This window comes from Haemaphysalis longicornis, unplaced genomic scaffold (genome assembly GCF_048455015.1).
Source record: "Haemaphysalis longicornis isolate Haplotype H1 unplaced genomic scaffold, Haemaphysalis longicornis Haplotype H1 scaffold_7, whole genome shotgun sequence".
NCBI lineage: Eukaryota > Metazoa > Arthropoda > Arachnida > Ixodida > Ixodidae > Haemaphysalis > Haemaphysalis longicornis.
The window spans coordinates 155,962,041-155,987,093 of NW_027526422.1; the positions used below are offsets into that span (position 1 = coordinate 155,962,041).

The following is a 25,053-nucleotide window of genomic DNA, read 5'->3' on the forward strand; positions in this document are numbered from 1 at the left end:
ATGCATCCGGCTGCCACTAAGAAAAATGACGCGAGGCGGACACAGCTAGCAATACGTGCAATCAAGATAAAGAAAATGAGCTCAGCTGGTCTCCTCACAAGGCTTCATCTAGGGCGTGCAGTGGCTCGGTTCGTGCGTCCACCAACGTCAAGAGATCGGTACCACCGGTGGAGACGGAAGGCGCGAGGTGTCGAACTCTTTTGGCTTACATTGACTAAAAAGGATCTACTATCGCAAAAAAAATATCATGGAACTAAACAATTTTTTGTACACGGACTATGCTCTTTCACTGTTGCGCGTGGGAGGAGGTTGTAAAAGAAGTAGCGCTGTTTCTCTTGCCGCGCTATCATCATGGGAAGTTGAGGGGATTAAAGGAGTCATCAAGAGGGGTCTCGGTGGCATGTCCGCTTGTCTACAAGTGTTGCCACAATTACGGCAAACGCTGGAGTTTTTTTGTACATTCTTGGCCAACCTCACTAGGTTGTCATGCTTGGCTTGACAAATGTGCGCCGGGGAATCTCGGTGGTCACCGCGAGGTGGTGGTGGCCCGAAAAATGGCGCATACACATTTAGGGAAACTGGCTAAGAAGAGTTATGTTTGCATTACAATCAATCATGCGACGCAAAATATTGGAGCAGAAGAAAGAATTTGGTCTAGGTTAATGAGAGAGAGAGAGAGAGAGAGAGAGAGAGAGAGAGAGAGAGAGAGAGAGAGAGAGAGAGAGAGAGAGAGAGAGAGAGAGAGAGAGAGAGAGAGGAAAAAATCACGCACACACGAGCGCTCGGAAGGATGCTTGGTGTTAACGGCCGGGCGGTCGCCGCGAGACCCGCGATCACGTGCGGGAGCTCGGTGATTTGTTGCTATTTTTACCTGCGGACACATCAATTACGATTTGTTCCAGAGCAGCGCTGTTTGCAAAATTTATTCATGTGTGTTTGCTGGACCGCGACACACTCGCCAGATGTGGGCTAGCTGGACGAGTGATGAAATCTTCATTCGTAGCTTTCCCATTCCTTGCTTCGTTCTTCAAGCATTGAGCCTAAAACCTGGGCGAAGCATGGTAGCTGACTGCTGATTCTGTTGTAGTACGACACCAGCTTGGCAAACTTCGACTTGTCCACTGCTGAAAGCTGAAAAAAATCCGCACTTTTGTATGACGCTGATTCATGAATGCACAAAGATAGTTTGAATTTGCCAGGGGCAACACACGAGGAAGGTTTTTCTAGCACGCATTTTGATGTCATAAAACTGGGGCAATTATTTTCCTACGACATCGCAACGTGCACCGACGTTTAGAAAACAAATGTTCTGATAAAACCAATGTTTCTAGGAACGCACCATAGTACAACTTTGGCATTTCGAGAACACGTAGTGCTAGTGTATAAATGGCAGCTTGTTGAAAATCCACAATAATTACAGCATTTGTGACGACAACAGCGAAAATGTGCTTCCTTTAAAAAAAGTTGTGCGCGTATCGTATTCTCTTTTATGTGAACAGTGTTGCCGTTTTTTTGTCCTCAGCAATGTGTAAACGTTTGCCTCCGAGTGCGTTCTTTGTTGCGTTTTTCAATTTATTCCTTGTGTGGCAATTTTGTTCACAGTGCCGTGGTGTTTTAATTGCAAGGGGTATTAATCTGCCCATTTTTCTTTGTAGTGGCGCGTTGAAGTGTCATGCGTGTAAAACTCTATGCAGGTATGCGCTTTCTCTGATGTGTCTTGTTTTTCTTTCTTCGAGAAATATTGTCAATGTGTTTCGTGTTATTTTTTTCTATCTTGTATTTTTAAGTATACAGTTTAGTATTGCGTACTTGTGAATGAAAACTGATATTCCCACTCCTGCCTAAGGCCTGGTACTCAGGCTTGCGGTAATAAATAAATAAATAAATAAATAAATAAAAAACAACTCGTTTTTGTGAGCGAACCTTTAAACGGCTGGGCAATTGGAAAATCCAAAAATACTCTGTCACATGCCGAATCAAATAGCATGCCGAAAGAAAAAAAGAGGTTCAACAGGAGTTAAAATAATGGGGAGAGAGATCAGTGTGGATCATTAACCCTGTAGCTAGACTGTCGCATCTACTGTCACTGCTAAGTGGGGCGGCGCGCCGGAGCGAGCGCAAAAGTCGGTTTCGACGTATACGGCGTGCGCAGCGAACTACGGCGTGAGACACAGCTCAAGCGGTAATGTCGGGCATGGCGGTGGTGCGGGCGGGCTAGCATTACTGTGACAATGGCAAACACCAGACGCATGTTACTTCGAAATTGGTCGGCCACGCGTGATAGAGAAATCACCCACTGGACGTTACATGTTCGCTGGTGAACCTACTGTACGTACTGGTGGGAGCTCATATATATATATATATATATATATATGAAAACACTCAACTCATAATATATGTATGTATATATATATATATATATATATATATATATATATATATATATATATATATATATATTATGAGTTGAGTGTTTTCTGTCTTGATGCTTACTAGAAGCTATTTGTCCCCATCAGTGACAATCATCATTACCAGTAGCTTGCGGCTACCACATCATCTTCTGTAAATACTCATCATCACCGGCACCTCTTCTTCGGAAGATCATCATAAGCAAGGATGCTGGGTACCCATCTTGGGTCTTTCCGCCTGACGCCTCTGATTAAAGGAGCTGCGAAAGCAACGGTGCCGTCGGCTTCTATGACCTTACAAGGAGTGGAGTTCCAAGTCGATCCCGAGGTGTACCTCTTTCGCCACCCCTGGAGTTCCGTTCCGGTCGCCTCTTGCCCTCAGTACCAATGTGCATGTCGCAAGACACTACGAATGGCGCAGTCTCCGCACCTCTGCGATGCATTGTGACCAGTCCCCATCGCGACCCGCCCAACATCGCTGGTCTTCGGGGCGAAGACGTGTAGGAATGGCTGGACAGCTAGACACGAGTAAGCCAGTTCAATAGAATGGATTATCAGGAAAAATGTTTGAACGTTGGCTTCTCTCCAAAGCAGGTCGGCGAAACATGGTATTTAAACCAACGACACAAAATTACCGACTGGGCTGGCTTCACTGCGGAGCTGCGAAAAATCTTTGGCTTCCCTAATGTCCGGAGCGACGACGCGAAGAGAAAACTAGAGGTCCGCGTGCAACAAGGGGATGAGACATACACCTCATACATCGATGATTTTCTAGCGCTGTGTCGCCTCGTCGACAAAGGTGTGCCGGAATCAGACCGCGTCCATCATATTCTCAAAGGGATGGCGAGTTGGCTTTAAACACACTTGTCCTGCAGAACCCTTCCACCGTAGCAGACGTAACATCCACCTGTTAGCGTATCGAAGAACTTCAATCGATCCTCCTCCCACAGGACACGGCGTGTACCACTCACCTTAGAAAATAAAACCTCGGTGCCATGATTCAAAGCTATAGTTTGTGAAGACGTGTACGGCCACATCTCTCATTTCGCGCATGGTATTCGCCAAGCCACTACTGCTCCTGGCCTTCGCGAGATGGTTAAAGAGGAGCTTGCGGCTGTGCCTGTGCCAGTGCCTCGTGTCCATCCGGTTGCACCACCAACAACATCCTACTCGGAGGTCGGTGGCCGAACACCCCTTCCGTTGTCCCCAATCACGATTCATCCTTTGGCAAACTATGCCGCGGCCATGCCCCACGCGCCACGCTCGACGCCCCACTTTCGACCAAGTCAGGAAGCCTCCGTTAACCGGCACGTGTCCTACTATTGCGGCATTCGAGGACACATCTCCCGCGTTTGTCGACGCCGCAAACTGGATGAATGACGTGGCTATGCTGATTACGAACGTAAGAACGTACTCTCGAATTACTACAGCTACAAGCGGAGTGCGTACCCGTCGCCTTCACGCCGCTCCCCGTCTCACCTCAGTCTAACGACGTTCCTCGACGCTCCCGTGGCCCACGACCCCGCTCTCCTTCACCAGCTCGCCCTTAAATTTCGCCTCTTTGTCCTGTGTCTTACGCAACCAACTACCGCCAGGAAAACTAGTTAGTGCAATTTTGGGAAGAAAAAGTGCATCTCCTGCGAAGCTTACAAGTCCTCCATAGCGTTCCTCGAACTTGCTATCTGTTTTGGTTGGAGGTGTTTGCGTCGATTCCCTTATTGACACTGGTTCGAGCGTTTCAGTGATAAGTTTGGAACTGTGTGCTCGTTTAGGCAACGTGCGAACACCCTACAACGAGCTTTTTTACCTGGAGCCAACAGCAGCGTGATTAAGCCATCCGGACAATGCACAGTGCGGATTGTCATCGGTTCTCTTCGTCATCATGTTCAGTTTGCGGTGTTGTCACTGTGTCCTCGTCATCTTATTTTGGGTTTGGATTTTCTGTCATTTGCATCCGCCGTCACTTCATGTGATTACTTTCAAATTCAACCCATGGATACGGAGCGGCTCAGCGGCATTTCTAAGGGGCCACAGGTACACCTTAGAGCAAGTGCAGATTCTTTTAAACGCCGGCCGCGAGACGCCCTTTTCGGTCTTCTCAAACCGAATATTTGGCGGAGACCTAATTATTGCTCATAGCTCCCTCTCCTCGTTTTCTTCCCAAAGGCGTCGTCATTCCTACATGCCTCGTTCGCTTCGCAAATGAATCAGCAAAGCTTCTTGCTACCAACACCCTTCCCGCATTCAGTTTTTCCCCACAGGCGCTACTATCGTTTCTGTTGTATCTGACGATACGCTGTCATAAGTTCCCGCATGCTCAGTCGCTTCCGTTCTGGCTCCTGCAAAACCTGAGTCGACTATTGCCACACTTTCGGCTACCATCGGCAAAAATCTCTCTGAAAGTGAAACAAAGCAGCGTCTTTAGGTCCTGGAAAAACACAGACACATTTTACTGGCTTTCAAGCAAGCTGGGGCAGACTTATGTGACAGCGCATCAGATCTAGACGGATGGCACCCACATCGTCCGCCTTCGCCCGTAACTTGTGTCATCGTCCGAGCAAAATGTGATCGAAGAAAATGTTGCGGACATGGTAAAACGAAACATCATTCGGCCGTCCTCCAGCCCATGATCTTCCCCCGTGGTTTTGGTTAGCAAGAAAGATGGTTCCGTGCAGTTTTGTGTGGACTATTGGGCTTTGAACGAGATCACAAAGAAGGATGTTTATCCAATGCCGCGCATAGATGACGCCCTCGACTGCCTACAGGGGGTGGAATTTTTCTCCAGCTTAGACCTCAGGTCAGGTTATCGTCAGATACTTATGCACGAGCCTGACAAAGGACAGACGGCGTTTGCTACTGCAGACGGTTTAAACGAGTTTAATGTAATGCCGTTTGGGTTATGCAATGCCGCAGCCACATTTCAGCGCTTGATAGACATAGTCCTTCGTTGCCTTAAGTGGAAGACGTGCTTGCGCTACCTGGATGACATTGTTATTTTACCTTCGAGTCATACTAGCGGCATCAGTCCTTGAAAGCGGAAAGAAGATGGTCCTTCCACAGTCATGGCCTGTCCGGGCACTGGCATCAGCCAAAACATTGCCAGTTATTTCACAGTGGCTTGGCAGCCACTGAAATATAACGCCTGTTTTTGACGGCCTGGTGAAATAAATCTCCTCGAATTTCTATCACTAGTTGGTGCAAAGGAACGCAGCGCAAGGCTGCTCGGAAACTTTGCAGGGCGCGTTTGAAGTCGGTACAAATTGACCATTTTCGGGGAGGAGCAGCCAGAATGTATTGAAGAGCTTCACGATGGCTGCAAGTTCAGTAGCTGTAGAGGTCTTGGCATGGGCAACACAGAATCGACTTTCGGTTGATTCCGATAGTATAACTACCGCACGTGCCAATCTCGAGGACGTCACAGAACTATCTGTCTATATATGCTTCCGGGTACTGTGTTGTTCTTGCAGTAACTGCATGGAAAACTGTCTGAGAGCCAGTGGTGGCAAGTGAGCCTTCTTTCTAATACCCGGAACATGGAGACGAACCTCCGGTGTTGCCAGGCACCTCAACGGGGAGAGTGGTGTGACCGCAGGCTTGTAACTTGACGGTACCTCAGCCTTGTGCGGTGCGACAATGGCTTCAAAGGAGGAGCGTGGTCGACTGTGAGGAAGCAGCGCAAGGTGGTGAAATGGTAGACTCGTGAGAAGCCGGATGTGTAGCTTCGTCAGTTCCGCGCAGGACCTCCATTACTCAATGTAATACACCGGAGTTTGTGCATCCGCGCCTCCACAACCAGGACCCGGTACTCCAGCGTCGTCTTGCGTGTGGGCTGTCTCGATCTCAGTCTACTTTACTTTGTCGGGTGTGGTTCGGAATGGCCGTGACGAAAGCCTACTCCTTCCTCGTCGGGATGGCCAGTAGTGTCCACTGCGATGCCTGCGAGGTTGAATAGACAATCGAACACGAGCTTTGTTATTGCCCCGAGTATTCATCGCAAAGACGCGTTTTGGCCGCCGAGCTCAGCCGATTGGACAATCAACCGTTCAATGTAGAGATGACTCTGGGACATCAACCCCTACAATCAACTTTGCAGAAGACAGCAAAATCCCTTCTGCGTTTCGTGAAGTACACACGCGTGGATGAAAGACTATAGTGCCCACGAAGGGACTAAAGTGTGTGCGCGACCCCGCTCCCATACCCTCTTTTTCGCCTGCCCTCTCTTTCATCCCAGAACACCCCTTCCCCAGTGCAGAGTAGCAATCCGAGCTCTAAGCCTGGATAACCTGTCCGCCTTTTGTTTTTCTCGTCCTCTTCCTCTTCGAGTGTTTCTGAAGGTCTCAGGTGTCTCGAAAAAAACCTGGTCAAAGCCGGCCGGTCTGTGAACACCAAGAAATGCCAGTTCGCCAGCAAATCCATCAAGGGTCTCGGTCACATTTTCAGCTTTGTTGGTACACGGCCCGACCAAGACAAAATTTCTGCTATGGCCAATTTCTCTCGTCCTGAACAGCCAAAATCACTTGGCAGTTACCTTGGTCTGACATCATACTTCCGCAATTTCGTTCGCAATTTCGCCACCCTGGGCTGGCCCCTCAATCAGCTGCTGCATTCCGGTACTTCCTTTGTTTGGAGTGATGACTGCGAGAAGGATTTCCAAGACCTAAAAGACTCACTGACTTCCGGGCCTGTATTTTGCCAATTCGATGACACGCAGGAAGCCCTCCTATATACTGCGGCCAGCGGGGATGGAATTGGCGCCATCTTGCTACAACGCGATGCTCACTCGCGTGAACGAATGGTTGCATATGCAAGGCGCTCACTTCCGTCCGCAAAAAAGAATTATTCCATCGCAAAGTGTCTTGCTGTTGTGTGGTGCGTACAAACGTTCCGGCCATACCTTTACGGTGACCATTTCACATTCGTTACATACCACCATGCCCTGTGTTGGCTGTCTGAAAAACCTGTCAGGACGACTAGGTGCTAGATTATCCGCTTGCAAGAAAATTACTTCATGGTGATCTACAAGATTCGTCGCAAGCACCTCGACACGGATGCGCTTTCCCGGTGTCCGCTAATGAATTCGTCGGACGAAGTATCCCGAAATTCTAATGTACCGCTCCCATGTCACCTTCTGCGACGCATCCCGAACAATTTGCTTCTCAGATTGAACACTACCGCAACTTGCCCGCATGCACACTGAAGCCAGCCAAAAGGATGGAAAGCAAGGCTTGGACGCTGGGCATTGCTCTCCTCAATTCCGACCCAGTGACGAGGTCTTGGTGTGAACGCCGCTTCATGTTCTGGGCCTCTCCAAGAAGTTCTTTCATCGTTTTTTTGGTCCCTACAAGGTTCTCGAGGCGACCTCTCCTGTAAACTGTTGCGCCAATCCCGGTTTTCACATGTTCTGACCGCCGCCGTCGTGGCACCTAGACAGTTCACGCTTCCCGTCTCAAGGCATTTCATCGCCGCGGCGAACTCTGAAACGCGGCCAGGCGGCGTTTTTTTGAACGAGGGGTACAATAGTGTCAGCTGAGTTTGTGTCTTGCTCCCTGCTAGAAGATATTTGTCACCATAAGGAAGAATCTTCATGACCAGTAACTTGCGGCTACCGCATCACCTTCCGTACATACTAATCATCACCGCCACAACGTCTTCTTCAGCTGATCATCATTAGCAAGGACGCTGGGTCGCCATCTTGGTTTTTTCCGCCTGACGCCTCGGAATAAAGGAGCTGCGAAAGAACTGTCCTGTCGCCTTCTAACTACGGCCTCACAATATATACATATTGTTACGGAGAAGGGCAGGCGACTAAGAGGCGAAGTAGGGTTTATTCGCAGGCCTAGCAGTGGTTCGCCGGAGACCATGAATTCCAACCCTCGATTTCGTCCAAAGAACGCTTCATTCCCTTCTTCATCGCCCGCGAAGCTGGCGGGGAGGGTCGGCCCATAAAGTAAAGCAGTCCTGTCGTGTCGTGTAACACTGCCCCCCCCACAGACGGACCCCCCATGGAGAGTCACTCAGCAGCTCCAGGGTTGGAAGTCTTTAGGCGTACCAGATTTGCAAGCTGAGTCTTGCCAGCCCGGCGTCCCGTCGCAGTGAGCCGGAAAATGACGCAGGTGACATCGCTTACACGGTCCACAACAATAAATCGGCCGGTGTAACGGGACAAAAACTTAGTACACAAACCACGTGTTCTTAAAGGTGTCCATCCTTAACAAAATACAACACTGCGGTGGTGAGCGTCGCATCTGTCCTTAGAACGGCCGTGCGAGGACAGTGTACGTAGACGGGCTAAGTGGCGGGAGTTTTCAACCAGGCAAAGTGTTTTGGCAACCGATGTCTGGTTGTGCAAGAAAAATGGTAGAATGGTGTAGATAGGCGTTCAAGCTGAGCGTGCACAGAGTAGGTAGAAGGGGCTGTAGCCGGTGGTGTCGTCCTGGGCGGTAGTTTAAACCTAGGAGATGAATGGTAGTATTTAAGTCCAGTTTCTGTATTCGGAGGAGACCTATATTGAGATAATGCTGAGGAGCGTTCGATTCGTGCGTGCATCCAGTCCATTTGTCTGTGGATGGTACGGGGTAGCATGCCGGAACTGCGAAGTACAAAGCCGAAGTAACATCTCCACAACACAACATCCGCAATAAATGGGCGGCCACGATCACTGATTAGCTCACAAGGGGCACCGGGGCAAAGAATAGGAACAATCAGCCGGAATACGGACACACAGGTTGCTGAAGCAGTTGGAACAGGTGTGGTTTCCCCATAACGCATTATATGTTCAACACAGACGATAACCCAGCGGTTGCTGGCAGGCGTTCAAGAAAGTGGGCTTACCAGGCTAATCCGAAACTGATCAATAGGAGCAGTGGGTGGTTGCACAGCATGAAGAACACCGGTACGTATGTCAGAAGGACACTTGTAACGCTGGCACTCTGTACATGTGGTCACGCATTTTTCAGTCGTGCGCAGCATGTTGGGCCAGTAAAAGCGCTCTTGGGTGCGGTGTAATGTCCTAGCGTAACCAAGGTGTCCAAATATCAAGTCATCGTGCATAGCGCGCTGCACGCAAGGGTGCCGACTCTCTGGTACAACCGGAAGCAACCACGCACCACCTGCTCCGTAGTTTGCCTTGTAAAGCAGGCCCTCCAGAAGTGAAAAACGACTACATTATCCCAGCGCCAGTGAATGTAATCCTAGTGACAACCAATATAATAAAGCCGCTAATCTATATTCTCGGAGTCACTCAGGGTACAACGGACGCGAGCGCTTTGTAACTTAGGCGCAACCAATACCATCCTGGCACATTTGTATTTCCATCTAAATGGGTGAACTAGGTTATGTGACCTGTTTGAAAAGATAACTAAGAAAGTGCGCGCACAGAGTCATGTTACTTTCAACCAATTTATACCCATGACACCAAGGATGTTGTCATGGGTATAAATTAATGCTTTTAAATTGCTCAATTAGGTGCGTTATTTCAGAAGGCCCGAGTTTCGCCTAGTCCTGAGTTTCCAGCGGCTAAAGTTATGAAAGCACAGATAGTGCAGCATTGGATACACTTTGAGCAAAACCACCGAAATCGCGCGCAGCACGCCATGCATATTCAGCGCGGTGTGTTGGGGCCGCTTACGTTGATGAAGTACGGCGTGTGCTATCTTCCGCATGCAGCACCTTCTGAAATCGCTCTCCAAAACTCATTCCCGATGATAAACTAGATACCCAAACTGCCACTTTGGCATCCCTAGCGTGGCTGTTGGCCACGCCCGGTAAGAAGCTGCTAGTTTTTCTAGGTGTTCTCTTCTACTGGGGCCCTATTCTCGACTGCACAAATTGCCGGCAATTCGCCCATGTTTTTTGCGTAAGCACGACGTAAGCAATCAGTGACGTGCTGCACCTAAAGCTATGACGACATGCAGTGTAATTTGACGAGTCACTCATAAAGATCGCTACCAAGGTATCAAAGCTTGTGCAAGAAAGATATAAAAACACTTGGCATGTACTATAAAAATTAAGACGGTAGCTATCTACTAACTGAGGCTGACAAGAAAAACACATTTCTGGGGGTCAAATTTGGCGTCAACACCACAAGGCGATCGAGTAACGTTGATCCAAAAGCGAGCGAAACACGGATATCGAGCTAAAGAATATCACACAATTTTTTTTACCGAATCTATTTATTTCTTTCAATCGCTTTTAGTAGCATAGCTGGGCTCTCTGCTTCAATGCAAGCTTTGTTGCGTTATCACCTTTCCTGCCGCCACCGCCGCCACGCTATCGTCTGGTGCTATGTTACAAGTTTGTGGCGTGATCACAGAAAAAACGCGTCTTTCAATACTCCCATACAAATTATCGGCCGTTCTGCTGGCAAGACCGCAAAGGTGCGGCTCTCCGCCCGTTGTGCGCTTAATTATATTCCCGACATCTTGGTTTTCCCAGAAAACCAATGAAAGCTTGAACGTCTTCCACAGAACCCTGGCTGGGTGCAGTAGCGGTCCCAGAGACTGTTTTTTTTTTTTCACTTTTTTTTTTTTTGGGGGGGGGGGTGCGAATTTCGATACCGAAAACAGTAAAAAAAAACACAGTAAAAACAGTAAAGAAGAAATAAGAGGGCACTCGTCGTTATTATTCGATGCTCCGCAGCATACAGGTGTAGCGGTCCCCTTTTCCGAAATCAGTTAGGCTTTATTGCACCTCTGAGGATCTTTGACTTGTTCCCAAGCCTGCGCTCCACGCATAAACGTCACGTCAAAGGTCGCACAGCCACTACAAATCAGTCGATGGCCTAAAACCGTTCGTCGTGACGCACGCGGAACGTCCCGAAATGCCGCATGCGTCCCGAAAGGCCGCATGCTGACGGACCCTCCGATACCCAAATGGCAAAAGAACACGCACCCGTGATGCCTCGGAAGCTGCCGGCGCACTGTTCTAGGAATGCGTCCTGAGCCGTGCGCGCACGCACACACACGGTTCGTAGAAACGGTGAGGAAGCTGGAAAGGAGGCGGCCGGTGGGGAAGCGTGCGGCCTTCAATCCAGTGGGACACAGGGAAGCCGCAGTAACCCAACGCTCCAGCCTCCAATGCATCGGCAAAGGCGGAAAATGGGGCCGGCCGGCTGTTCTGCGGACGCCCCAGTCGTCGGCAACTAGTAAAGGAAGCGACTTCTTCGAAACAAGTGCACGTGGTTCGGCGGCCACGGTTGCAGCCTGGATAAAGAACCGCTCCCCTCCTTGCGCTACTTCGGCGGAGGAGGCGATAACCATGCCGGCGTGTGCGCGTATGCGGTGTAACCCGCTTGCCCACAAATCACTTGGCGACACAGTGGTTTTTAGCGCCCCTTAGGTGGTGCAATGGCTGACTCGGGCCCGTATTTCTGACGGTCGCAACACGTTTTCGACCTCGCATAAGTGGGAAGCTTAAAAAAAGACATCCCCCTCGCCAGGGGCACGATCAAATGCACAGCATTTCCGAGGGGGTGCGCCGGCAAGTCGTATCTCTCGATCGCGGGACCCGTGTCGCCATCTTTTGGAGGCGCGGGACAACTTGTGGCGCTTTCGAAACAAACGAGCAATGAGTGAAGGATATAAGGCGCGTTCGGTGCATCGAAATCTGTGTCGGTTTCGTGGCTCGGTCGGTAGTGCGCCGGGCACCTTGCGTTCCGCCCGCGGCGTCATGGGTTCGAAACCGGGCGCCGGAAACTGTTATCTCATTTATAGTGAGTGGCCTGGCTGCGGACATAGGCTGCGGACTACGACAAGGCGCGCCTGCGGATTACGACAAGGCGCGCATGCGGACTACGACAAGGCGCGCATGCGGACTACGACAAGGCACGCCAACGCCGCGTGACATTGTGAGTTACTAAAATGCTATGCATTTAAAAGACGGCCGCGACCATCGCTTCTATGACACATAAGAGCAGCGAAGCGCTACGCCTGATAACCTCGGAGCGCACCGATGTCGCTGATTCACTCATTCATCAATCTCGACTTCAATCAGCGCTGTAATGAACCAAAGAGTCACTTTTCTTTGTTATTTTTCTCTTGAGTTCGATCATGTGACCCAACACCTTACTAGGACGAATGTGGACAAATGCCATGCATGGAGAGGCTTGTACTGCCCTCTTATGTTGCGGTTACGCCAAACAGATAATTTTTATTTTATTGCCAAATATAAAAGCAAAATACTGCACATTATTTGTATGCTCCATGATCGCTGACTTGGAAGCAATTTAAACTGTAATTTGTTTCGGTAGGAAACATCCTTTAAACAGCGTGTATGCAAAACTGCGCGTGCTGCAAATTGCCGCACATTTCGCAGCGCCGTAAGCCGGGGCAATTTTTTGCCCTATTTTGCTTGCATTTTGCGACAAAAACAGCCGCCAGTTTCAAGCTGTTACGTAGCTTTACGTCACTGTTACGCAGGCTGAAGCTGCCAATGCATGGCGTAATCGTTCCCGCCAACTGTTTAAAATACGTCACGCCTTCTCAGCCAGTCACAGAGGGGGTGTGTATTACAAGCAGTATTGTTGTTGAATAGCAAAGACAGGCTTATGTTGTCATGTCCGCTGCATTAAGTTTGGTTTTTCATTGCCGGCCAAGAATTATGCGCCTTTAGTAACGAGAAATAAGGCAAACTTTAGAACTGGTGTCCCTAAACGACATGAAACGTCAAAATGACGACAGCACACACAACCGATTTGTCAACCGGAAGCACATGACCAAAATTGAAAGCCAACCAGAAAAAAATTCCGGAAAATTGCCTGAATTGCCGGCAATTTGTGCAGTCGAGAATAGGGCCCCTGAATTACGTTTGCAACATGGCGTAAGGGCAGTCCCAGTGCAGCTCCGCGCAAACGCAAACCAAGTAATCAAACGGGTTCACTGTAGCGAATGGAACAAGCCGTGCTACAAACCATCAAATATGGCTTTTGTGTGCATGGCGGGCGCTTATCAGAAGTCGTCCCGTGTCAATTGAAGAGTGCGTTTGAGGATTGGCGGTTGCGTTTTAGGCGTTGAAGTTGTGTTACTAGTCATCGACTATGCTTTGACGGTGTATGATGAAGGCTCCCTCGGAAAAAATCGTGTCGTTTTTGCCTCTATTGTCTGCTTGTACATGTACAATAGTGAACTCCGGTTTTGACGGTACACCACCGCGACTGTGGCACCGTTGGCTGACGGTGGCCTGTGGAATTCATTTTTGTTTTGTGCTAAGATCTTGTCACTGCTAGCGGGCATCAAATGACGACTTCTTGGCTACGACGCAACGCCCACACAAAGTGGGCACCAAGGGTGCGTGCGGCTTCGGTTGTTACGCTGCGCCACCGAAGGGCTGGATGTGTTTAACTGACATTCGAACTCGAAGAAAACTCGGGCGTGGTTTTGCACGGCCGAGTTGAACTCGGGACGCCCGTGGTAGCGACTGCTGCGGCGTAGTTTCTATTTATGGTTTCCGTAGCACGCATATTTCTCTCCCTACAGCTCTTTTGAACAAAATAGGAATTTCGATGCCTTTCTTTCTCCCGAAAAGTGCTTTTCCTTAGTTGTGGAGTCGTTTGGCGACAGACCCCTGTTTGCGATGCCTTAGAAACAGCGTTAGCTCCATGACCGCCGAGGAGCAAGTGCAGTTTGCGCTGCGGGTTTACGCGGCGGGCGGCTTTTACAGAAGCGTTGGTGGCTACCGCACCATCGACCATCACCAGTCGACTTTCATCGGGTTTTAGCGCAATATGCTCAGTGGAGACGTGCTTTGCAGACGTAGCATCTCTTTTAGGTGGTTTGGCGGACATAGCTTCCGCAGGGTCCTACCGCACGTCTATCCATCTGCAGCCGGAGCGTGCGCTTCAGTTACCGTCTGCTTGCAAGGGAGTTTCGAACGAAGCGTTGCATGACCGTGCGTTTTGTTTATCATCAGCGCGGCGGACAGCCGCCCTCGAGAGGTTGCGCAGCGCGCATTTCTTGTGAAAACGTCAGTGACAGGCTAGCTTATACGTATTAGAAATGCTGTCAAGGAGACAGTCGACGCACCGATAGTCGGTAGAGGTGGTGTGTTTACAGGTGTGAAGCCGATAGAAACGCAGGTCCGAGCGTTGAGATAACCTAGCTCGTTTTTCGGGCATGCACATAATGGGTTTCATCTTCTTCCCCTGGCACGTCTTTACGCATATTCCCGTGCCTGGATTGGACATGGTCCTGCCTTCCTCTTCCACATGGTCGATGCTGGTGCGGCAAATAGCCCGATAGCTTGATGGTTTGTTGCATCTTTATATTATCCTCTCTACAATCCAACCAATGGCGCATGCCTATTGTGAGAGGCGATTTTAACACCCTTCAACGGGTTTTGTTCAGCGTCACCTTCGTGTGTTAGGAAGCAGAACATGGAAAACGAGTATAGGGGAGAGCTAAGAATTAAAGGAACCGCCTGACGCCAGAGGGAGGATAAGCGGGAGTGGGGAGAACGCGAAGGAAGAGAGGATTGTGAGGGGATTGAACTCTACGACAAAAACGGACTGCGCAGAGCTTCTTCAAACAATAGCTGAAGAGCGTAATGAAATACAGCAAAGAAACCTGAAATGTCGTTTTTCTTCTTGTTACGGCTTCCTTCGTAACACATGGACACTTGGTGGCTGGGACCGGATATTAGATCTTTGAGGAACTAAAGTGCCCGGTTCACAAAATTTTTAACACTGTGGATTCAAACAGTAACAGTTGTAGAATAGTGCGTGCAGCGTGAAGCCTGAACGCGATGCCACGGGAGTAGGACAGGTGCACACCACCCTCGCAGAACCCTGATTCTAGGGAGGCTGGGGCATGTTCCTGTCTCGTGCACACTAAGACAAACAAATCAAAGAGAAGAAACTAACGCAAACACGCAACATCAGAAAAAGAGCCGTTTAATGTAATCTGTGCCAAAAGAAATAGAAACGAAAGCGAGGAAAAAGGTGCACGTACAATAAATTAAAAAATAAGTTGCTAATACGTCTCAACAGGGTTTCGCCATAAAAGCACATAAGCACACTGGACCGCGCCGAGGAATTTTTTGTAGAAAACCGGAGAGTTTCGATAACCCAATACGAGCAGCAACTGTTTTTAATATGGCGCGCTTTCATCACCCGCTTCCTTTTTTCGCCAGTCATAGTCACGTGATTGCACTGTGTGCCACCAACGGCAGAAACTACTTCTTGGGAAGAAAAATTCAAACAAAAAGATCAGATAAACGCATGAAACAAAACAATAAATAGACTTTGTGGTGAAATACATATGAATAAAGTACAAGTACAATAAAATGAAGTAATTGGGTTGGCGTGCCTTCAGAAGCCACCAGTGCATCAGTGGCGCGAGAGAAAGCACTGAAAGATGCGCCACGCCCAAGTGGCGCATCCTTGGTGCGCGCTGCGCTGGGCCTAATGCGTCCCCTTAATAATCAGCAAATAGCATGAATCGCATTTTTAATAGACTTTAACCCTGCCCCGAAATATTATCATGAGCCTATTATAATCACCACAGCTCCACCTTGCTCGAGTTTCACTCAAACTCGGGTCTTCTGGAATAGCACCCTAGGTTAGGGGAAACTGCCAAAACGGTATATAGAAAGAGCAGCGGAACGTGAAGAGGAACTCCTACAGAGCATCTTCCGCTCTCTATAATGTTTGTATACGCTTTAAAATCTAAACAATTGCCCAGTTAGGCATTCCATAAAATTCGTGCCCTTATGTCGCTGTGCTGTTTTGACGCTGTGCTGTTTTGTCCGTGTGCTCTTCCGTCGCGTGCGCTTTTGACGCCGTGCTGTTTTGTCCGTGTGCTCTTCCGTCGCGTGCGCTTTTGACGCCGTGCGGTTTTGTCGCGTGCTGTTTTGTCGCGTGCCCTTTTGACGCCATGCTGTTATGTCGGTGCTCTTCTGTCGCGTGCACGCGACGAAACAGCACGCGACGAAAGGGCACGCGACAGAAGAGCACCGCCATAACAGCACGGCGTCCAAAGAGCACGCGACAAAACAGCAGGTGACAGAACAGCACAGCGTCAGAAGGGCACAGCGTCAAAAGCGCACACGACAGAAAAGCACAGCGACAAAATAGCACAGCGACAAAAGGGCACACGACAAAATAGCACGGCGACAAAACAGCACACGACAAAGCAGCACACCGCAAGGGCACAGCCCTGAAACAGTTGGGTGCGGTGGCGTAGCTAGGTAGTCTGACGTAGTGCACTGGCGTGGCAGGCTCGGGTCGAGTCGCACGAATTTGTTCGGGTCCGGGCCGGGCTCAGGCTTGAACCAAAATTTTCGGGCCGGGCTAGCCCGAGCCGCCCTGGCCATCCCTGAGGCCCGGAAATCCTGTGCCGCAAATTATAAATTGTTGACAACAAGAAGATTTTTGGTGATGTTTCATGTTACGTGAGAACAAAAAACAGCGAAGTGTAAATTCATTACGGCGCTCTTAAAAGATGATAAAAGGCGATTCCGCTTAGAAAGCCTTTACATCAATAAAAAAATATCTGGGACCCATCAGCATAGTGGGAGAGAGTGGGCCAGAAAACGATGGCACACTAGCCACACAGTACAGCACGATTGTCTTTTCCCTTTTCTTTTCAAACAAACACAAACAGAACAAACGTAACGTGGACTTTGGACTATGTGCAGAGTTTGAAGGACCAATTTTTGAAGGAGAGCCTATGATTTCTTCCTGAAAAATTTTGTTCAAACCCATGAAAAGAGGCAAAAAAGAACAGAAGCGCCGATAAAATATTGCTGCCAACGTAACTAGAGAAAAATACTAAAATGAAGTGGTGAAACCGGACGCATCGTGAGCTCAAATTTCAGCAAGTAATGGAACAGCGAAAGCTCCAGTATCTGCTAAGGAATTTCAATATTGCAAAAAATTATCCACTTGCTCCGAATCATTTGAAGTATCCTCGGTGTGTCTTTATTTCGAAGACCCGCAAACGAAGTCGCAAATGGAGTTCATGATTACTGAAAGAACAGTTTCTAAGTGAGGATATTGAAGTTGTACAAAGTTCGGTCCAAGTGTAATGAAAATTTAAATCCAAATTAGTCGTATTCGTTTTGTGCTTGCGCTTTTTAAGCTAACAGCAAACTTCTTCGAGTTCATGTTTATAGCCTGTAGGACTAGGGAGGGCATTTAACAAGTCTGGCAGGCTCGGGCTTAATTTATCAAATTCTGTCGGGCTCGGGTATGGCTCGGGCCTACATTGTAGAAGTTTGCCAGGCCAGGGCCGTGTCTCTATCGGGCAGGTTCGGGCAGGGCCTAGAAATTGCGGCCCGGGTAGTGCTCTAGTTAGGGCACAGCTCGGGCCCGGGATAGTCCAAAAAGACGTGCCCGGCCCGGCCCACGGGCCGTGCTCGGGCCGCGCAGCATGCATTGTCTCGGGCCCGGACGAGGCTTGGGCTTGAACAAAAACACTTTTTGGGCCGAGCCGGCCCGGGCAGACCCTGAATCCCGGCAGTCGTTTGCCGCAGATTTAGAATGTTGACAAGAAAAAATTCGGCTCATTGATCATTTGGGTTATTATTTGGGTGGAAAACAAAAAAAAAAGCGAAGTGCTGTCAGTCTGTCACCAAGGCGATGCTATAAAAATAACAAAATGACGTATTACACTCAGAAAGCCTTCAAGCCAACAAAAGAAAACGTATGGGCTTCATCAGCATAGTGGGAGGGGACGGGTCACAAAACGAGAGCACTCTGGTAGTAGAGTACATGATTGTCGCTTTCCTCTGTTTTTCAAACTAAAAAAACAACAACAAATGTGACCTGGACATTGCACTTTGTGCAGACCATAACACCAAAGATTAGCTAACGTACCCGTGTGTCTTTCTTAAAGCTTTTTATACAGATGCTTTTGTGCCGATAAAGCGACTTTTTGAGTAGAAAACTTTGTGAGCATGGGAGGAACTTAGGTCTACTTGGATAGACACCTGGTGCAAACCGACAACGAAACTTGGCAAATTAAATTGAGAGAAGTACACGTTCAACTAGCTCTCGTCAGAGTGTGCGCGTCAAAAACAAGTAGAAAAAGAGTTCTTTGGGAAGAGAATTGAATAAAATAACGAAACGTGGCATATATGTCCAAGAAATGCATAAATAAAAATATCCACTTTTATCAGCATCACTTAAGCGATCCTCATTGTGCTTGAGGTTCGGAGACTGTCGCAAATACAGCGCCTGTTTTACCAATATTTTCCGTAAAGATACATTTTTTAGGTCAGGATATTTATGTTGTACAGATATGGGTCTAAGTATTGAATAAGTGTAAATTCAATATATTACTTCTGAGCCTATTTTAGGCTAAAAAGACCAAACTTTGAGGGCTCATGTTTGGAGTCTGGCGGACTCGGGCTGAGCTTAGAAAACAGTGCGTGGACTCAAGCTCCTTTTAATCAATGCTGTCGGGCTCGGGCCGGGCCTGAGCTTTTCTATTAATGTTTTGTCGGGCTCGGGCCTGGCCCTGGCCGTGTCTCTACCAGGCGGGGTCGGGCCGGGCCTAGAACTTCCGGCCCCAACACTGCTCTAGCCTCTGTCATCCAACTATTGCTGCCCTCTCCCACTCGACCCGCGAATTACGTGGTCGTTTGAGGCACGCCTTCGCTCAATTTGTTTTTTTTTGTGTTTTTTTTTTTCAAAACTTGAAATTACGGGTATGACAAGGGCACGCGCGCGGGCTCAAGCAGCGACCGTGTTGATTTTCTCGCACCATAGGCCGGTCGCGGAAAAAATGGTCCCGGAACAAATGGTCCCGGAACAAATGGCCCCGGAACAAACGACCCCGGAAGTCAAGGTCCGGGAACAAATAGTCGAGGAACAAATGGTCCAAACTTCAAAGTAGGAAAAATGGTCCCACCACTACTGCACCTATGCATGAGCGCCTCTATGAGAGAAGGAGAGAGGGGGTCAGTGTATTTGTATTTATATGTCTGTATTTGTGCACAATGTATTTTGCATCTGTCTATATGCAGGGTGATCAAAGTTAAGTCGACATTTATTTTTAAAATAAGATGCTTAGATATGCGTGAAGACCACCGCTTCAGTGAGGTTATGCACCAAGGGGGACACACAGTGAGGTGGTAACTATAGATGTCCGTGGCTTAATTAACTTAAATTGTTGAATTAACTTTTTAGCGGCTTCAATAAGCAGGCATGTTTGTATTAAAAATTTAGAGGCAATCGTGTTTCCACAAAGTTCCATTTGACAGAATTCTTATAGTGCATTCGTACTCTGAGATGTCGAACCGTGAAGTTTAATTGCCGTTCGCATGATTACGCATGCAAGACAGTGAAGACCAGCGCAAAGCTCCTCCCTTTTGTGACGCGCCTGCTGTGTACGGTGTTTAGTTCGACAACGCGGAGGAGGCATAAGAAAAAGTGATAACTGGCACCCTTTCAGTCTTGGCTGGTGTTATCGCAATCTGCAGTACTCAGAACCGCAATCGAAACAGAACAAAAGGGAGGAGCTTTGCGCCAGACGTCACTGTCTGGCATGAGTCATCATGCGAACGGTAATTAAACTTCACGGTTCGATATATCGGAGTACGGATGCGCTAGAAGAATTCTGCCAAATGAAACTGCATTGGACTTCTCAATACAAACATGCCTGCTTACTGCAGCCACAAAAAATTAATTATTCAATTTTAGTTAATTAGGTCACCTACATCAAAATTTAGCACCTCATTTGTGTACCCCTGGACGCATAACCTCACTGTATAGGTGGTCTTCACGCAAAAGTAAACGCATAATAAAAAAAACCTGTCGACTTAACTTTGATCACCCTGTATAATATATTTGCTAAGGCTGAATTTACTTGAGTTAAATGCTGCATACAAATTTGTCATCGTACGTGTGTGTTCTCCCGTGCTTCCTTTGGTTTGTTCTTCTGTTTATTAAAGTTTGTGAAGCGAATGCCACTTGAGCCTGTGCGGGGAGCCTATTTACAGTGGCAGTATTATTTAGGTTATGTGCAGTATCTAAAATGTAAGTGGGTCGGTACTGCTGAATGTCAGAAAACATAGAGCTCTACTAGTGCATCACGCTCGCCGATTTATCGCTATTTCAAAAAAGAATTTTACACGATGAATGGTATATTTCGTTAGCTATGCTGCGTTACGGCGCTCTCTACATGAAAGGCTTGGATATCTACCCTTCGGATCAAGCGAAGCGGCGCTAATAAAGATTTTCGACCTTGATAATTCGGCAGCTTGCAGCTTAGATACTTTTGTTTTTCTCTAAAAATATGCAATGTAGCTAATAATACGCCTCGTTTCTTGCGGCAGGGTTTAGAAGACTGCTGCTAACATGATTTGTTAATTTTGCTGGTGTGTTGCGGGAGCGTAACATTTGCTAAGGGCAGCAGGTGAGCTCATCGAAACTGGTCACCCACAATCAACAACGAACTTTATTGTTCGGAATTGCATTTGAGCACAAATATATGCGGTTGTTTTGCGCAAATACGAAAACATGTTTTCGCTCGTCTTTCTGACGGCTTTACTTACCCAGAAATTGCGAGAACCAAAGACAGTCATTGTCATGGTTCACTGAAAAGCCAACTATTGATGCAAGTTGATGCACCACGCCGCCAGACTTGCCTTTTTTGGGACGCCCCTTAAAAAGCGAGATCAAACAGGAAGGAGTGGGCGGGGGGGGGGGAGTGTAGGGGGTTCTCTTCGGTAGAATACTTCTTTTGCTTGAGCTGGCCCTCGTTGCCCTCTTTAGAAGAAATTTGTCATGGTGCTGAATGTCGTGATAGCCACGTTGGACCAGTGGCCCAGCCGATGGTGCGAGAGGTAGTCGTAATAAAGCGTGCATATGTCTCGGAACTCTGCCTGTCACCAACCTCTCTTACTCGCGGCGGTTCCTCGCGACAGGTGCGGCTTCCTGGAACACGGGCGTACTCAAAAACTGTCTTCCTGAGTGAGAAAGGAGCGTGGAGTCTGGCCGTGCCTGGACGTAGTTGCTGTTAGTGCAGTTGCCGTGACAAGGAAAACCTCGGAGAGGGGTGGGAAGAACTAGCGAAAAAATATAATTAGCGTATGTAACGGTTTAATAGTTATAATAGCGTAAATAGAAATAAATTGTGGTGTGGAATTTTTATAAGTACAAAATAAATAAACAAATAAATAAATAAATAAATAAATAAATAAATAGATAAATGAATAAATAAATAAATAAATAAATAAATAAATAAATGAATAAATAAATAAATAATACGAAAGAAATACGAAAGTAAAAGATTTTACAAACAACTAAAGAAATAAAAATGTATTTTCAAACATCTACAACAAAGAATGAAATGAAAATCCGGAAAATAACGGCGGAAACACACAAAACAAAAATAACATGAAACCGGCCAACTGTGTTACGCCATGCAATTGCATTTCCGAAAAAATGCATACTAAAATGAAGCGATGGTTTGCTGACAGTTTTTTTTACAGAAGGCGATACACCACTTCACAAATTTAAACAAAGAGCCAACGTAAGGTTTTGTGGAATCATTTTGCCCGATGAGGTGCCCGGGATCATTTGTTCCGGGGCCATAAGTTCTGGGTCCATAAGTTCGATATAGGGACCATAAGTTTTTACGGCAAGCAAATCAGCGGGGTCCGGACAGTTTATCGAACGCCGTTTTATCGAATGCCGTTTTATCGAAGCCGCTTTATCGAACGCCGTTATATCGAAGGCCGTTTTATCGACGGACGTTTTATCGAAGCCGTTTTACCGAAACTGTTTTTTCAAGCCGTTTCTTGCAACCAAATTTGCAGTACATTTTTTTAGTTTCCTCCTTGCTATGTAATTAGCAAATCTTGTCTCCACAGCTGGCGAGCCTACTTAACAGAATTTGTAGTCTTTGTACTAGTTGTCTTTTCTTTCGAGCGTGCTTTCTTTTGTTTGTGTGATGCGCGAAATTTGTGTAAACAATTTTTTTTGTTCCGTTCATTGCGCAGATGGTACTGCCATAACAAATCTCCTTGTGTCTCTAGTCCCTCCTCTGATCCGAAACATTTTACAGCTTTGTGGCGTATAGACTAGAATGCCTCGGAGTCGATATGCATCGTACTTTTTTGTATACACCGCTTCCGTGTCGACAGACAATCTAAATATTTCGAAACGTATGTTCTACTTAAGTAAGGCACTTCTTGGCGCTCGTGAGTCCAATGCCAAATACCTAACTGAAACGCTAGCAAAAGTGTTTCCCGATTTTTGCCTTCCTAATTGTTAATGGGAACTGGGTTCAGTTGCTAGGAGGTTATCAATACTTGCCCCAGTGTTCTCGATGCCTTGCTTAGAACTAACGATAAAAAGGTTAGTTATAAAATTAATCACCATACTGCAGGTTGGTTAGTTTTCATCTCTCCCCCCATCCCCTCGTCGCCCCCCAGCATGTCTGGGGTTTTTAGCTCATACTCTTTTACCCTTTTATTATAAGGCATAAAAAACAGTGTGATAAAAATAATAAACACAAAAAATAGCGAAATCGTGAAGGTCTGCTCAATACAGCGCCGTCACCCGATTACCTAGAAATGAAAATGTAAAATTGAAAAAAATTGAGAACGAGCAAAGAAAATCTAATATGGCCCGTGCGATTAGCTGAACAAAGCACCCCAAAAACCAACAAAATGCACTTTCTGGTCTGGCGTGCTCCTCCAGGGCCACCAGGGAAACGTAATGGTGAATCGAATGATGGGTGTAAGAGTGCTCACGCGTGAGTGGACAATTATGCGAAATGCTGTATTTTTTTATTTGAGCATGATTAACGAAAAGCATAAATTGTGGTGGGGTGGCCAATTTTCGAGTTGTCCCAAGCTACGAGTTTCCCTAGTGCGAGATGACATATGACGACTTGTCCTGCTTGCGGAGTTCACCCATGACCCCTGACGAGTTGGCTGTGACGGGTTCCCTTGTGACGAGTTCTCCTAGACTCCACCACCTCTGTTGGGGCCTCGCTTTCACTGTCGGAACCCCTCCCCTGTTCCATTCATATCGCACTAAGCTTTCCGAAGTTCTTGGCACAATATTTTTCCAGATGCAAACAATGTGACCACATGGTCCGAGTAGGAGTCCCGTGCAAACCACGACTCTAGAAAAATTGGGGGAGGACATGACTTTGGATCACATAATGATAAACCATATATTTGGCAACACCAACATAAGTACACCGATACACATCTAAGGAATATTGCCCACTGGGTTAAGCTTGCTACTAATGTGGCAAATTCTTTAATACAAACAAAAGGGACATACATGCTTGAGTGCAATCATTGAAGGTGCGAAAATTAAAAGAACTAATAAAACAAAGGGGATAGAAAACACGGGAAAGACGTGTTAACATAAACAGGCAGTTTTTTGTATGTAATGCGCGGCAGAGATAATTTAAGATGAAGCTAACTCCAGCTTAAGTTATGCGATGGCGAGTGAAACAAAATAAACCCCGAAAATTTCAATGAAAGTCGAAAACCACACTTTGGATAAAACGGACGTAGGTGGTTCGATAAAACGGCTTTCTATAAAACAGCGTTCGATAAAACGGACAATTTTTCGATAAAACAGCGTTCGATAAACTGTCTGGGAACGCAAATCAGCTAAGGCATTTCGGCGGTGTTTACTACGGTATAATGCATTCTTAATGATAGTTGCTAAAAATAAAAGGCACTCTACCTATACAAAGAAAGCAGCTTTACAAACATTCATTTGCCCCCAAAAATGCAGAAAATCTTATGAAAAGTTTTATGTAAACTGCGTTGTCACAATAAATTGAATTTTCAAACACTGTTGTCCCTTGTTTTTTCTACAGACAAGCCTGCGATATTGTCGTGAGGAAAGAACGGATTTTTTTGAAAGCGCGTGCACGCATTGTACGTCCCCGCGCATGCCCTGTAATACCCGTTTGTTGCTGTTGTGTCGGGGGGGGGGGGGGGGGGGGGCAGGCCATTGTATAGTCCGGCGCAGGGATGGCACTGCCCCTTTGTTCCTCTTGGGTGCATCAAAAGCCGACCCTCCCCTCGTTTTCACTGAGGAGAGGGCGCAGTCGAGGTTACACGGACGGGGGCAAATGCTGACGTGTGTATTTGAGCGGAGGGATTGTGAACACGAGTGCAAATAGCACGATAGTTTTGTGAGGAGGATTCTTAGACTGGAAAAAGGCGTTCGGGTTTTTCGTGGTCCACCTACCGCAATGTCCGTGCACCTAGAGGGATTCTAGTTCACTCTAGTGCACCGAAATGACCGCACCGAAATGTGCTGCACCGACATGTCCTCCTACAACGAAATGTCCGGATACCGGCTGGAGGGCCCCCTTCTTGCTTGTTTTTCCACTCATTTTCATCACTTTAATTATCGTGCCCGACATACCCATGTTCGCCAGCTCAAGCAGCGGCTGCCTTGATTTACTCGCGTTATATCATTCGCGTTCTTTTTTTGTGCGGATTCCGTGACCCCCGAGGGGGACACTGGGACTCGTTGCGGCTGCACCGACGATGCAGACGAGATTGAACTCTCCCGCTCATTATATTGTTATTGCTTATCCAATCACTCGTTTATTACAACTTTGTTTGCGTATATTGCAAGGCGATAACTACACTCTGGCAACCCGCCAGCTATCAGCTCAAGCCGGCTGGCCTCTCTGTTCAACGTCTTCGTGTACACTCCCATTTT

The 25,053-nt window shown here is 47.5% G+C and overlaps 1 protein-coding gene across 1 annotated transcript in view; it reads right to left on the reverse strand.

Moving 5' to 3' along the window:
• Positions 1-937: 937 nt before the first annotated feature.
• LOC144145356 (glutathione S-transferase 1-like) overlaps positions 938-25,053 on the reverse strand; it is a 45,625-nt gene continuing 21,509 nt past the window's right edge. Inside the window, exon 5 of the mRNA XM_077676927.1 lies at positions 938-1,131. Within this exon, the coding sequence (XP_077533053.1) occupies positions 994-1,131 (138 nt within the window). The 3' untranslated portion in view covers positions 938-993. The remainder of the gene's footprint in view (positions 1,132-25,053) is intronic.